The sequence below is a fragment of the Schistocerca cancellata genome, chromosome 12 (assembly GCF_023864275.1).
Source record: "Schistocerca cancellata isolate TAMUIC-IGC-003103 chromosome 12, iqSchCanc2.1, whole genome shotgun sequence".
NCBI lineage: Eukaryota > Metazoa > Arthropoda > Insecta > Orthoptera > Acrididae > Schistocerca > Schistocerca cancellata.
In genome coordinates, this window is record NC_064637.1 from 145,418,787 (window position 1) to 145,431,725 (window position 12,939).

General features: G+C 38.7%; 1 protein-coding gene across 1 annotated transcript in view; it reads right to left on the bottom strand.

Moving 5' to 3' along the window:
• LOC126109813 (F-box/LRR-repeat protein 17-like) overlaps window positions 1–12,939 on the bottom strand; it is an 89,665-nt gene that overhangs the window by 45,733 nt on the left and 30,993 nt on the right. Inside the window, exon 5 of the mRNA XM_049914873.1 lies at window positions 3,227–3,531. Within this exon, the coding sequence (XP_049770830.1) occupies window positions 3,227–3,531 (305 nt within the window). The remainder of the gene's footprint in view (window positions 1–3,226; window positions 3,532–12,939) is intronic.

Genomic DNA, 12,939 nt, shown 5'->3' on the forward strand with positions numbered 1-12,939 from the left:
TCTCTCAATTATGTCCCGTAAATATTCGATGATATTTGTATCTGGTATTATGGGAGGCCAAATTGTTCACTCAAACTGTCCAGAATGTTCTCAATACCAATCGTGAATAATTGTAGCCCGGTGACACGGTGCACTGTCATCCATAAAAATTCCATTGTTGTTTAGGAACGTGAAGTCCACCTATGGCTGCAAATGGTTTCCTGTTAGCCGAATGTAACCATTTCCAGTCAGTTATCGTGACGAGCCCAGGAGAAGTGTCGCACGCCGTTAGCATAGGCACTCGCATTGCCACAGCCCATTAATGCTAAATTTCACCTTACTGTCCTAACGGATACATTTGTCGTACATCCCACATCGGTTTCTGCTGTTCTAAGTGGAGTGTTGCATGTAAGTTAGAACCGACAACTCTAACAAATGCCATTGCTCTTGGTCATTAAGTGGAGGCCCTGGCCACAGCATTGTCTGTGGTGAGACGTAATGCCCGAAATTTTGTATTGTCAAAACACTCTCAACACTGTGCATCTCGGAATGTTGAATTCCGTAACAATTTCCAAAATGGAATGCACCATGCTGAAGTGTTTTTCTTGTTGGTTTAGGGTTTTATGTGGCTGCTGGCTCACTCCTTCTAGTCGAAGCAGAGTCAGAACTCTTCAAGAGATGTGTTCACCTGACTTCGTCTCTGATGTATTCTCTGGAAGCAGAGGTTCCACTAATCGGTGCATCTGAAATCCCGTTTGTAGCGGAGGAAATGCTCGACTTCTTCACATTCTGCAACTGTTACTGGAGCAAAAGAAGATAACTTCTACTCGTGTCATGAAAAAGCACATACACTACTTTCCTTTTACAAACATATATTTACTAGAATGTGTGTACAGATCATTAGAGTGACTCATGAATTTGAGTAGAACACAACTTTACATATGAAATACACCGCAAAGGCTTAACATGACAATCAAAATTACAACATATGTCTTTTGTTACAAAACCATCTTGTCTCGTTTTCATTCCTGGAGAGCGGCTGCTCCCTGAATGTCAAGCTGCCGTCAAGCTGTGATGCCAAAACATGAAAGGACCCTCCCCACCCGTTGTAACACGTAACAGGTGATCCAGTTTCTCGTTACACCTGGTCATTTTCTCCTATTCCACACCTCCCATTTAATGTCTGTACATACGAAAACAAACACCAGTGCACAGTATACATTCCGTGACTTACTCCGTATTTAATATTATTCTGTCACGATCATCTTTCCTTGTACTAAACAAAGGGTATGAAATGTCGTTTGCTTGAACAGCACGTAACACTGCAATGTGTTTTGCTGCATCTACAAGTTCCACTGTAGCAGGACTTTGAATTTCGCCGCGCTACATTCGTTCCCTCATATATATTCAGAGGATGGAAGCAGCAACATAAAATACATTGCATTTAATCTCAAGATGATTTTGATTTGTATAAATTAGTGATTCCTGGATGTTTGCAAGATTTCGGAGCAGCTACTACTTTTCACGCAGAAATGAAGTAGGAGATTTTCGAAGACCTGGACGCCGCACGAAAGAAGACATGTTAACATGGTAAAGGATGAACTCTTATCTATGCCATTTCCCCCTGTTAATCACATTTTTTTGTTCTCTGTTCTTCTTTCAAATAATTTTTGTAGTGGAAATTGGTTCGACTTTTGCTCAGAAACGCCACAGGGACCACCCCAACAATAGCTTTTCCGAATCACGAGGTCCGATAACTTTTCTGTAATACGAAGTCCGATTTGCATTTCATTCTTTCCCTTTTTCACAGTCATTAACAATTTTAAAACCCCCTTTTTATTCACCATTTCTTCCCACATTTTCAACCTTTCCTTTTCTTTTCTTCTCTCTTCTTTTTTTATTAACCACTACACCACATTCAAAGTCTTAATTCCTGACTAAGGCCATAATCGTGCCGGAAACCATTTTACACAAATCGCCCGAGAACAAACTACAGCTCCATCCTTTTATACCCTGTGTATGTGATACTACTGCCATCTGTTTATGTGCGTACCGCTATTCCGTGACTTTTGTCACCTCGGTGTAGGTGATTACATTCTAAAGCATAGTTTGTCACAGGCAGTCTGTTGTGTACATAGTTCCGCGTAGTCAGCGCGTACACAACTTTCCCACTAGAGCGCGCCCCGCTAAGCACAACAGCGCTGGCACAGCGCTCGTCCGTCTCCGCACTACGAGATGGCGCTGCCTTAGAGACAGACCAAATTCTGTTTCCACCGATCCGCGTATTAATATGTAACGCAGCCAATGAGATTGCTGCTAACGTAGAACCTTTTCTCCTCACGGATCACACTCGCACAGTGATACCTGAACGCGCGAGGTATTATAACGAGTGTACAGACCTCCGATCAGTCAGTCTGCATTAGTCTGTGCCAGTCTGCATTAGTCTGTGCCAGTCTATAGTCAAGTTTCAGTCTGCGCCTAATAAGATTATCATATTCCTGTACATAGCCATGAAGAGAAATGTATAGACACTTTGTCAAGTATCAGAGATATGTGAGAATAAGATTAACGTACCATGACCAAAGGAACTTCAGATTGTCAATTGTAAACAGCATCCAGAATCAAGTTACATAATGTCTATGCTTTTTATTATTTTAATAAATGTGTGTGAAAATTAATCAAGTTCTGTTTAATGTCGGTCACCGTCAATCTGCCACTGTAAGCGTGCAAGTGGCATTTCTATCGCCTGGCCTAACGGCAGAAGATAAACACACCACGATAAGACCACGAGACATATTGCTGACACTCATCTACTTCGTTAGAGCGACAAGTCAAATAATCTGATGGTGTGTGTACCGAAGGTCTTACAGTACGCACACCACACAGTCACAAGTCAAAACACACGGTACGAGGAAACAATGAGAGTGACAACAGTTTTCAATAGGGCATAAGGGACAGTAACAGTGGAACTGGCTCCCTATGTCCCTCATCTTTCTGACCTGACTAAGCATATAAGGGTTAAAGGTGCGATAGCAATAATTTGAAGTCTCCTTTACATTTAGCATTTAACGATTACCTGCACATAAATGAAGAAGGAATATGCTGAATATTGAATTACTGCAAAGGAAATGCACAGGATATATTACGTAGTGTGAAGACACCAAATGCACGTAAAGCACACTTGTCAACCACACACAGTGACAATTAAAAGTTAGACAGTGATACAACGAGATTTAACAGCACTCACCTTCTTCCAGCCATCGTCCACTTTATCCGTACAGACTTGAGAGTGTTCCTCTTGCCATTGAAGAAGTGCCTCAGGTCATCCATATAGGGAGTCGCGATTCCGAAGTCAACCTCGGCTAGCCTCGGGCACCCGTCGCCCAAAGGTCCCAGCACGGGAGCGCTCCCCGCGTAGCTTACAGCCAGAGACAGTACTCGGAGGTGCTCTAGACGTGACACTGCCTCCGAACATTCCTCGGACTGCAGTACTCGATCGGATAGTGTCAGCGTGTGTATCCTGGAGCACTTCTCGAACAAGTTCTTCAGAACCTGCAACCGAAAACCAGTTTCCCTGCTTTACAGATGCCTCCGAACGGAGGAGCGTGAGATCTTTAGAGAAAGTAAGAACCACTACTGGTTGCTCAAACAGATTCTGTGTGTCTTTTATGAAGCATAGAATCAATTTCAAGCAACAAAGTCTGTCAGGTGGCACACTCCAGAACATCAAAGTTGGTGCAGGGAATGGCAACTGAATCTCAATGTAGACAAGTGTAATGTGCTGCGAATAACCAGAAAGATAGATCCTTTATCATTTAGCTACAAAATAGCAGGTCAGCAACTGGAAGCAGTTAATACCATAAATTATCTGGGAGTACGCATTAGGAGTGATTTAAAATGGAATGATCATATAATGTTGATTGTCGGTAAAGCAGATGCCAGACTGAGATTCATTGGAAGAATCCTAAGGAAATGCAATCCGAAAACAAAGGAAGTAGGTTACAGTACGCTTGTTCGCCCACTGCTTGAATACTGCTCAGCAGTGTGGGATCCGTACCAGATAGGGTTGATACAAGACATAGAGAAGATCCAACGGAGAGCAGCGCGCTTCGTTACAGGATCATTTAGTAATCGCGAAAGCGTTACGGAGATGATAGATAAACTCCAGTGGAAGACTCTGCAGGAGAGACGCTCAGTAGCTCGGTACGGGCTTTTGTCAAAGTTTCGAGAACATACCTTCACCGAAGAGTCAAGCTCCCTCCTACGTATATCTCGCGAAGAGACCATGAGGATAAAATCAGAGAGATTAGAGCCCACACAGAGGCATACCGACAATCCTTCTTTCCACGAACAATACGAGACTGGAATAGAAGGGAGAACCGATAGAGGTACTGAAGGTACCCTCCGCCACACACCGTCAGGCGGCTTGCGGAGTATGGATGTAGATGTAGATGTAGAAGCCACCAGACTGACTTCTTGTCAGGCAGGAAACACTTTGAACCCATTTCAGTCTCGCCTGGCAAATAAAGAGCTCTTTCTCACTGTGAATGTCACAGGTGATATCTCTCGCAGTCTGTCAGGTGGCACACTCCAGAACATAAAAGTAACACAAGCAAAGCCACCAGACTGACTTCTTGTCAGGCAGGAAACACTTTGAACCCATTTCAGACTCGTCTGGCAAATAAAGAGCTTTTTCTCACTGTGAATGTCACAGCTGATATCTCTGTGGAATCTGAGCAAATTATCTGTTTGAATGACTTACATTTTGGGACAAACAAACTCAATATTTTTTTTTTGTGAACTGATTACATACCACCCCACTAACAACATGCACATTAGAACAAAATGTTTACTCAGAAAAAGTTCAATACAGAAGAAGGGCAGAAACTTATCTGAAACTTCCACTTACAAAATGCTGCAGAAGGTGATTATTTTGCCAATGTTCATAATGGGTATCAGTACTAAGCAAAGAAGGGAAAACTGAAAGGTGAAATGGGTATGTAGAAGGTCTTTACCAGGGAGATGAAGGCAATATTATAGAAATGGAAGACTATTTAGATGAGGATGAGGTGGGTGATATGATGGTGTGAGAAGAACTTGACAGAGCACTGAAAATCAAAACAAAGCCCAGGGAGTAGACAACATTCTGCCAGAACTATTTATAGCTTTGGGGGAGTCAGCCATAACAAAACTTTTCCATCTGGTATGGAAGATGTATGATGCAGGCAAATATCATCAGATTTCACGAAGAACGTAATAATTCCAATTCCAAAGAAAGCAGTTGCTGACAGATGTGAAAAATACAGAACTATCAGTTTAATAAGTCACGGTTACGAAATATTAACACAATTTCTTTACAGAAGAAGAAGAATGGAAAAACTGGTAGGAGCCAACCTTGAGAAGATCACTTCAAATTTTGAAGAAATGCAGGAACACACGAGGCAATACTGGCCCTACAATTTATCTTCAACATAGGCTAAGGAAAAGCAAATCTATGTTTATAACATTCATAGACTTAGAAAAAGCTTTTGACAACATTGACTAGAATACTCTCTTTGAAATTCTGAAGGTTGCAGGGGTAAAATACAGGGAGTAAACGGCTATTTACAACTTGTATAGAACCCAGATGGCAGTAATAGAGTTGAGGGGAATAAAGGGGAAGCAGTGGTTGAGAAATGAGTGAGACAGGACTGTAGCCTATCCCCGATGTCACTCGACCTGTACATTGAGCAAGCAGTAAACCAAAAACGAAGAAAAATGTGGAGGACAAATTAAACTTGAGGGAGAAGAAATAAAAACCTTTAGGTTGCCGATGATAATGTAATTCTATCAGAGACAGTGGTTGAATGGAACAGACAGTGTTCTGAAAGGAGTATATAAGATGCACATAAAAAAAGCAACACAAGGATAAGGGAATGTAGTCAAATCAGGTTATGCTGAGAGAATTAGATTACAAAATGAGGCTCTGAAAGTAGTCGACAGACTTTGCTATTTGGGAAGCAAAACTACTGATGTTGGTCGACGTAGACGATAGAAAATGTCGACTGATAATTGCAAGGACAGCATTTCTGAAGAAGAGAAACATGTTACCACTGAATATAGACTTAAGTATTACAAAGTCTTGTCTGAAGGGTGTAACCATGTATGGAAATGAAACATGTACTATAAAAAGTTTGGACAAGATGAGAATAGAAATGTGCTGCTACAGAAGAATGATTAAGATTAAATGGGTAGATCATGTAATTGGTGAGAAGGCACTGAATAAAATTGGGAAGACAAGAAATTTGTGGCACAACTTGACTAAAAGAAGAGATTGGTGGATAGGACACTTTTTAAGACATCAAGTACTGGAGGCAAGTGTGTGTGTGTGTGTGTGTGTGTGTGTGTGTGTGTGTGTTGGGAGGGAGGGGGGGGGGGAGATTGTAGAGGGAGATCAAGAAATGAAGACAGTAAGCAGATTCAGAATGATGTAGGTTGAGTTGCTCAGAAATGAAGAGGTATGCACAGGATTGAGTAGCATGGAAAGCTTCATCAAACCATTCTTTGACAGTCATTGTAAATGACATCCGGAACCAGATTTTGCCTTTCTCAGACATTCTTTGTCAAAGGTTTGCCGAAAGCAGTCACCCTGCATTCTTGATTTTACTGTCAACAATCTCTCAAATGTTTTGTTACCAGTAAGTAGGTGAACTAAACCGTGTTCTTGTTTTAGTTACCTGACTAAATATCCTCTTACATACAGAATTGTTGTAAGGAACTTACATAACATGAAGTAATCTGCCAAATTTTGAGCTTCCATCACTACTTCTTTATTTTCCTATCGAGTACCACTGCAGATCAATTCTTTCTTTCATTAAGATTTCATTTGTTAAATTATATACCCGAAATGCACGGACCTGTGATTGTAGTTCATCCATGGCATTCTATTATTTATTATTTATTATTTATTTTATGGCCTTCATTGTACCACTCTAGTAAAAAATACAAAGTTGTAAACAAGTTCTTAGACGGGGATACAATTTGGTTCAACAATAACTTAATATGATATTTAGGTAATATAATTATTAGAGTCTATTCTTATAAGAAAGGTGTTTTGCTCTTCTGTCTGCCCAATATTTCTTCATTCTTTCAGATATTTTCTTTCTTTCTTCATCTGAGACCACTCTTCCTGTACTCCTTTTATTGATTTTCATTTGCAGTCTGGTTTGCGGGTCTTGCAGTATTCTGGTTTTCTCTGTCTAGTTTTTTAGGTCATCTACTGTAATTTGAAGTTCTTTTATATCTTCTCTAATTTCTGTGATCCATTTAATGTTGCTCTTGCTATTCCACAATTTTTGTATTTTTTTTTTTACTAATTCTGTTTTCTGGAGTTCTCATCAGATGTCCAAAGAATGAGATGCGTTTCTTCCTGATTGTGCTCATGACTGGTTCTATTTTCTTATATACTGTTTCATTTGATGCTATTCTGCAATGTCCATTTATTTTATACCGTTTATTTATACATGTCCTAATTATTATTCTTTCTATTTTTAGCATTCTGTCAATTTCTGCTGTATTAGTTGTTTTGAAGATAGTTTCAGCTGCATACGTTATTTCTGGTTGTGTAATTGTTTTATAGTGTTTTAATTTTGCATCTATAGATAGGCTTTTTTTGTTGTATGTAGTTTTGGTAATGTAATTTGTGTAGTTCAGTTTTTTTTTTTAATTCTATTCTACCATGATGGCTTCTCATTTAGATTGTATGTTGTTATTATTATTATTATTATTATTATTTCTATTTTTCTCAGACCTTAGGGCTGGTTAAAAATCGAAAGTGACGCGGACCTTCATCAAGCGTGACTTCCTTTTAACTGTACGGTACATGTTACATTGTATTTAGGAACTTTCGGGTTATTGAACACGTATCAATAATTACGTATTTCTGTAGTTGTATATATACGTTTGCAAGTAGCTGTATTGCATTGATGTACTGGTGGATATTGTGTGGTATGACTCCTGTAGTTGATACTATAAGTGGTATAATGCCAACTGACTTCCTCAGCCAGTTGGATGTATTTTTCAATTTTTTCTCCTGTTTTCTTCTGTATATTTGTTGTATTGGGTATGGATATTTCGATTAGTTGTGTTAATTTCTTCTTTTTATTGGTGAGTATGATGTCAGGTTTCTTATGTGGTGGTTTTATCTGTCATAGTGGTTCTGTTCCAATATAATTTGTATTCATCATTCTCCAGTACATTTTGTAGTGCATACTTGTATGTGGGAACGTGTTGTTTTATTAGTTTATGTTGTATGGCAAGTTGTTGATGTATTATTTTTGCTACATTGTCATGTCTTCTGGTGTATTCTGTATTTGCTAGTATTGTACATCCGCTTGTGATGTGATCTACTGTTTCTATTTGTTGTTTGCAAAGTCTGCATTTATCTGTTGTGGTATTGGGATCTTTAATAATATGCTTGCTGTAATATCTGGTGTTTATTGTTTGATCCTGTATTGCAATCATGAATCCTTCTGTATTTTCTTCTTCTTCTTCTTCTTCTTCTTCTTCTTCTTCTTCTAATTGCACATTATTTTGTTCCAGTATTTGTTGTACTTGTTGTTTGATGTTTTCTAATTCTGACTGGGGTATCCTGTTATTTTTTATTATTACACAGATCTGATCAGCTAGTCGTCGTTCTGTTAAAAATTTTAATTCCGGGTATCTGGTAATAAATGTTGTGTATACTTGTGATCTGTATCCAGTTGTGTTGGTTCCTAGGTTTGTTGCTTGGTAATAACAGGACATGAGGTGTCGATTAACTTCATCTGACCATCTCATCCTCTGTCTTTGGTTTCCTTCTAGGGTGGTTGCAGGAAGCATATCCTGCAAAACACCTCTATTTGGATTTAAATCATTTTCCAGTTGGCTAGCAGTGTCGTTACCATTGTGGGCGGGCATAGGGTTCAAGCGTCGTCCCCGACCATGACGGCGCTTGTCCGAGGCTTCTTTAGTTCCGTCCTGAACCAAGTAATCACACTAAAAGTGGGGTTAGCCCTATTAGTGGTTTGTTCTTTTAGTTGCCTTTTACGACTGGCAGAACATACCGGAGGCCTATTCTTTTCCCGGGCCTCCACGGGGTTTATTATTATTATTATTATTATTATTATTATTATTATTATTATTATTATTATTATTATTATTGCTATTATTATTATTGCTATTATTTCGCCTAAATATTTAAATTTATCAACAATTTTGATTTCCTGTTCTCCTATTGTAATTTTGTTTGCAAATGGTGGATCAGTTAGCATAATCTCCGTTTTTTCAAATGATATTCTAAGGCCTACTTTCTCTGCTATTTCTTGTAGTGATTTCACTTGTTGCCTGGCTTCTTGAACGGTGTTGGCAAGGAGAGCAAGATCATCAGCGAATCCCAAGCAGTTTAAGCTAATATCATCTTTTTCACTTCCAATTCTCATCATCTTTGGATTGTCCTTGTACCATTCTCTCATTATGTATTCCTGTGCACAGTTGAACAGTAATGGTGATAGGCAGTCACCTTGTCTTAAGCCTGTTTTTATGAGGAATGGTTCCGAAATTTCTCCTCTAAACTTCACTTTGGATTTGGTGTTGGTTAGAGTGAGTTGTATTATTTTAATTAGTTTTGGATGGAGTCCTAGATTTCTTAAAATTTTTAATACTGGAGGTCTGTGGAGACAGTCATATGCCTTCTTAAAATCTACAAATGTTATTGCCAGAGGTTTGTTCTGTTTCTTGTAGTGTGCCATAATCAATTTTAAACTAATTATCTGCTCTGCACAGCTTCTCCATGGTCTGAAACTTCCCTGATATTCCCCTAACTCCTGTTCTAATAGCTCCTTGATTCTTTCATATAGGATCTTGGATAGAATTTTGTATGGGCAATCTAGGAGAGAGATTCCTCTGTAGTTGTCTGGGTTGCTCTTATCTCCCTTTTTGTGTAGTGGGTGGATAATAGCTGTGGTCAAATGTTCGGGAAATCTTTCTGTTACCCAAATTTTTGTTAGAGCCATGTGTAAGGAGGCCTTGGCTGTCACTTGCATATTTCCACATCTCAACAAAAGCCTGATCTTCTCCACATGCCTTATAATTTTTTTTGTTCTTTAAGAATTTTTTCTACTTCTTGGAAAGTTGGAGGGCCTAGTTTGTTAGGTTTGGTTTTTATTGGGGTATTTATGTTGATTTGTAAGAGTTCTTTGGGTTCCTCGCAATTCAGAAGTTTGTTAAATGCATTTGCCACAATTTCTACATTTTCCTTGTTACTGTGTGTCATTCTTCCATCTTCAACTTTCAGTATTAGTGTAGGGGCTTCATATTGTTGTAGTTGTTTCCCAAAGATTTTATAGTAGTTCCTGGGGTTGGTTTTATGATAATTACCTTCTATAGAGTTTATAATATCTTTATGAAATCCTCTCTTGAGAATGGCATTCAATAACACTGGAAACTTTTCCATGCAATTCTTCAGGGTGTAAAATGATGCATGCTAAAAAAATCTCATTTGCACAACTGTAGAATTCCTAAGCATTTCACTTTTCAATGGGAATTTGTGAACCATGTATTCACACACAGCAGTGCAGTATTTTCAAACAGATGAAAAGAATTTCTCATCACCACCACCACCACACTTGAGACAACCACAAAGGATCAAATCACTATTACCCCTCTGGTTTATTCTGCTGTGATAATCAACCTCAAAAAGAGGAGAGGATTTTACCACTGAAGGTTATACAACTTTACACATCAAATTTTGCGATGTCCAGCACCCGATCTTGTAGTAAATGGATGCAACACACACTTAAAAGCAAATTTATATTTACTTTGTCAAATGTAGGTAAAACATCTAGCAAAAACAAATGTAAAGCCTTACTAAAATTGTGAACATAAAAATCCTTTTTTCATGAGCCAAATTGTAATTGAGGAATGCTTCAATTCTCTTCTGGTCCCGTTTTCCCACAGTCCACCATATACTGCCATATCTGTGCGCTCCAAATGTACACAGAATTGGAAATTTCTTCCACAAATCAAGGCCTATATTTCATACTAGTCGACTTCCCTGGGCCAGGAGTACTGTATCAATTTAGGATCTACTTTGTATATTTCCAATATCTGTAGTAACCATGAGTGGGTTACACTATCAAAAGCTTTTTGGTAATCAATGTATGCGTAGTGTAGCGACCTTTGTTTAGTTTTAGCTTGATATGTCACCTCTGCATCTATTATCAGTTGCTCTTTACATCCTCGTGCTCCTTTGTAACAGCCTTTTTGTTCTTCATTTATAATTTTGTTCTGTGTTGTATGTGTCATTGATTTCTGTGTAATGACTGAAGTTAATATTTTGTATATTGTTGGTAGGCATGTTATGGGGCGATATTTAGCTGGGTTTGCTGTGTCTGCTTGATCAGAGTGCTACTCTGCTTTTTATGATGACCTTGATCTGTCCATCATGGGTTATTTTGCTGCTAGGTAGTAGAATTCCTTAAATTCATTTACTTTGTGTCCTCCAATTCTATTGTTAAGTTTCTTGGTATTCTCATTTCTTCTACTTCTTATTACTTTTGTCTTGCCTCATTTATTCTCAGTTCATATCCTGTGCTCATTAGACTATTCATTCCATTCAACAGATCCTGTAATGTCCATCTTTTCAGAGATGGTTGAGGGACTCAGCTGTTTTATACTGGATGTCAAATCAAACACCTTTCAGCCGTCTAGTTTCCAAACTTATTTTATTCGGCTACCTGTTCCAGCGTTTTATTACGCCATCTTCAGGCCCCTGACCGACATGTAGGAAGATTCTATCTCGGTTATGGTCAAACCAGGGGACAGCAATACTGGTGTTAATAGATTTATGCTTGCTCTAACGATCAGTTCAACCATCATCTGCCAACTTTTAAACAGTCGGCATAGTAAACTGATGAAACTGGCAGCGAAATAAAATAAGTTTGGAAACCAGACAGCTGAAAGGTGTTTGATTTGACATCCTGATCCTGTAATTCTTGTTCACTTCCACAGAGGATAGCAATGTCACCATCAATTCTTATCACTGATGTCCCTGCACCTCCAATTTCAAATCCCTTCTCAAAATCTTTCTTTTATTTCTGTCAATGCTTCTTTGACATATAACTTGAACAGCAGGGGTGAAATACAACATCCCTATTTTATACCCTTTTTAATATGAGCACTCCCTTTTTGTTCTTCCAATCTTATTCTTTCCTTTTTGTTTTTGTGCATACTCTATACTGCAGCTTACCCCTACTTTTCTCAGAGTTTTGGACACCTTGCACCATTTTACACTGTCAAACACTTGTTCCAGGTTGACAAATCCTATGAATGTGTCTTTCTTCCATTATCAATCACAAAGTCAGAACTGCGTCTCTGGTGCCTTTACCTTTCCTGAAGCCAAACTGACTGTCATCTAACAGATCCTCAATTTTCTTTTCCCATCTACTTTATATTATTCTTGCCAGCAGTATGGTTGCACGAGATGTTAAGCTATTGTGTGATAATTCTCATACTTTTCAGCTTTTGCTGATCTTCAGCACTGTGTGGGTAACACTTTTCAGAAAGTCTGATGGTCTATCAGCAGTCTCATACATTCTACACACCATTTTGTTGCCATATTCCCCAATGGTTTTAAGAATTTCCAATGGAATTTATCCTTCCCTTCTGCTTTATTCGATCTTAAGTCATCCAAAGCTCTTTTAAGATCGTAATACCAGATTCCCTATCTCTTCCTTGTCAACTCCTGTTTCTTTTTCCATCACGTCATGACATAAGTCCTTCCCCTCACAGAGGCCTTCAATTTACTCTTTCCACATATAAACTCTCTCCTCTGCTTTTAACATTGGAATTATCATTGCACTCTTAATGTTATGGCCCTTGCTTTTAATTTCGTCGAGCTTTGTTTTAAATTTTCTATATGCTGAGCTAGTGCAATTACTCATT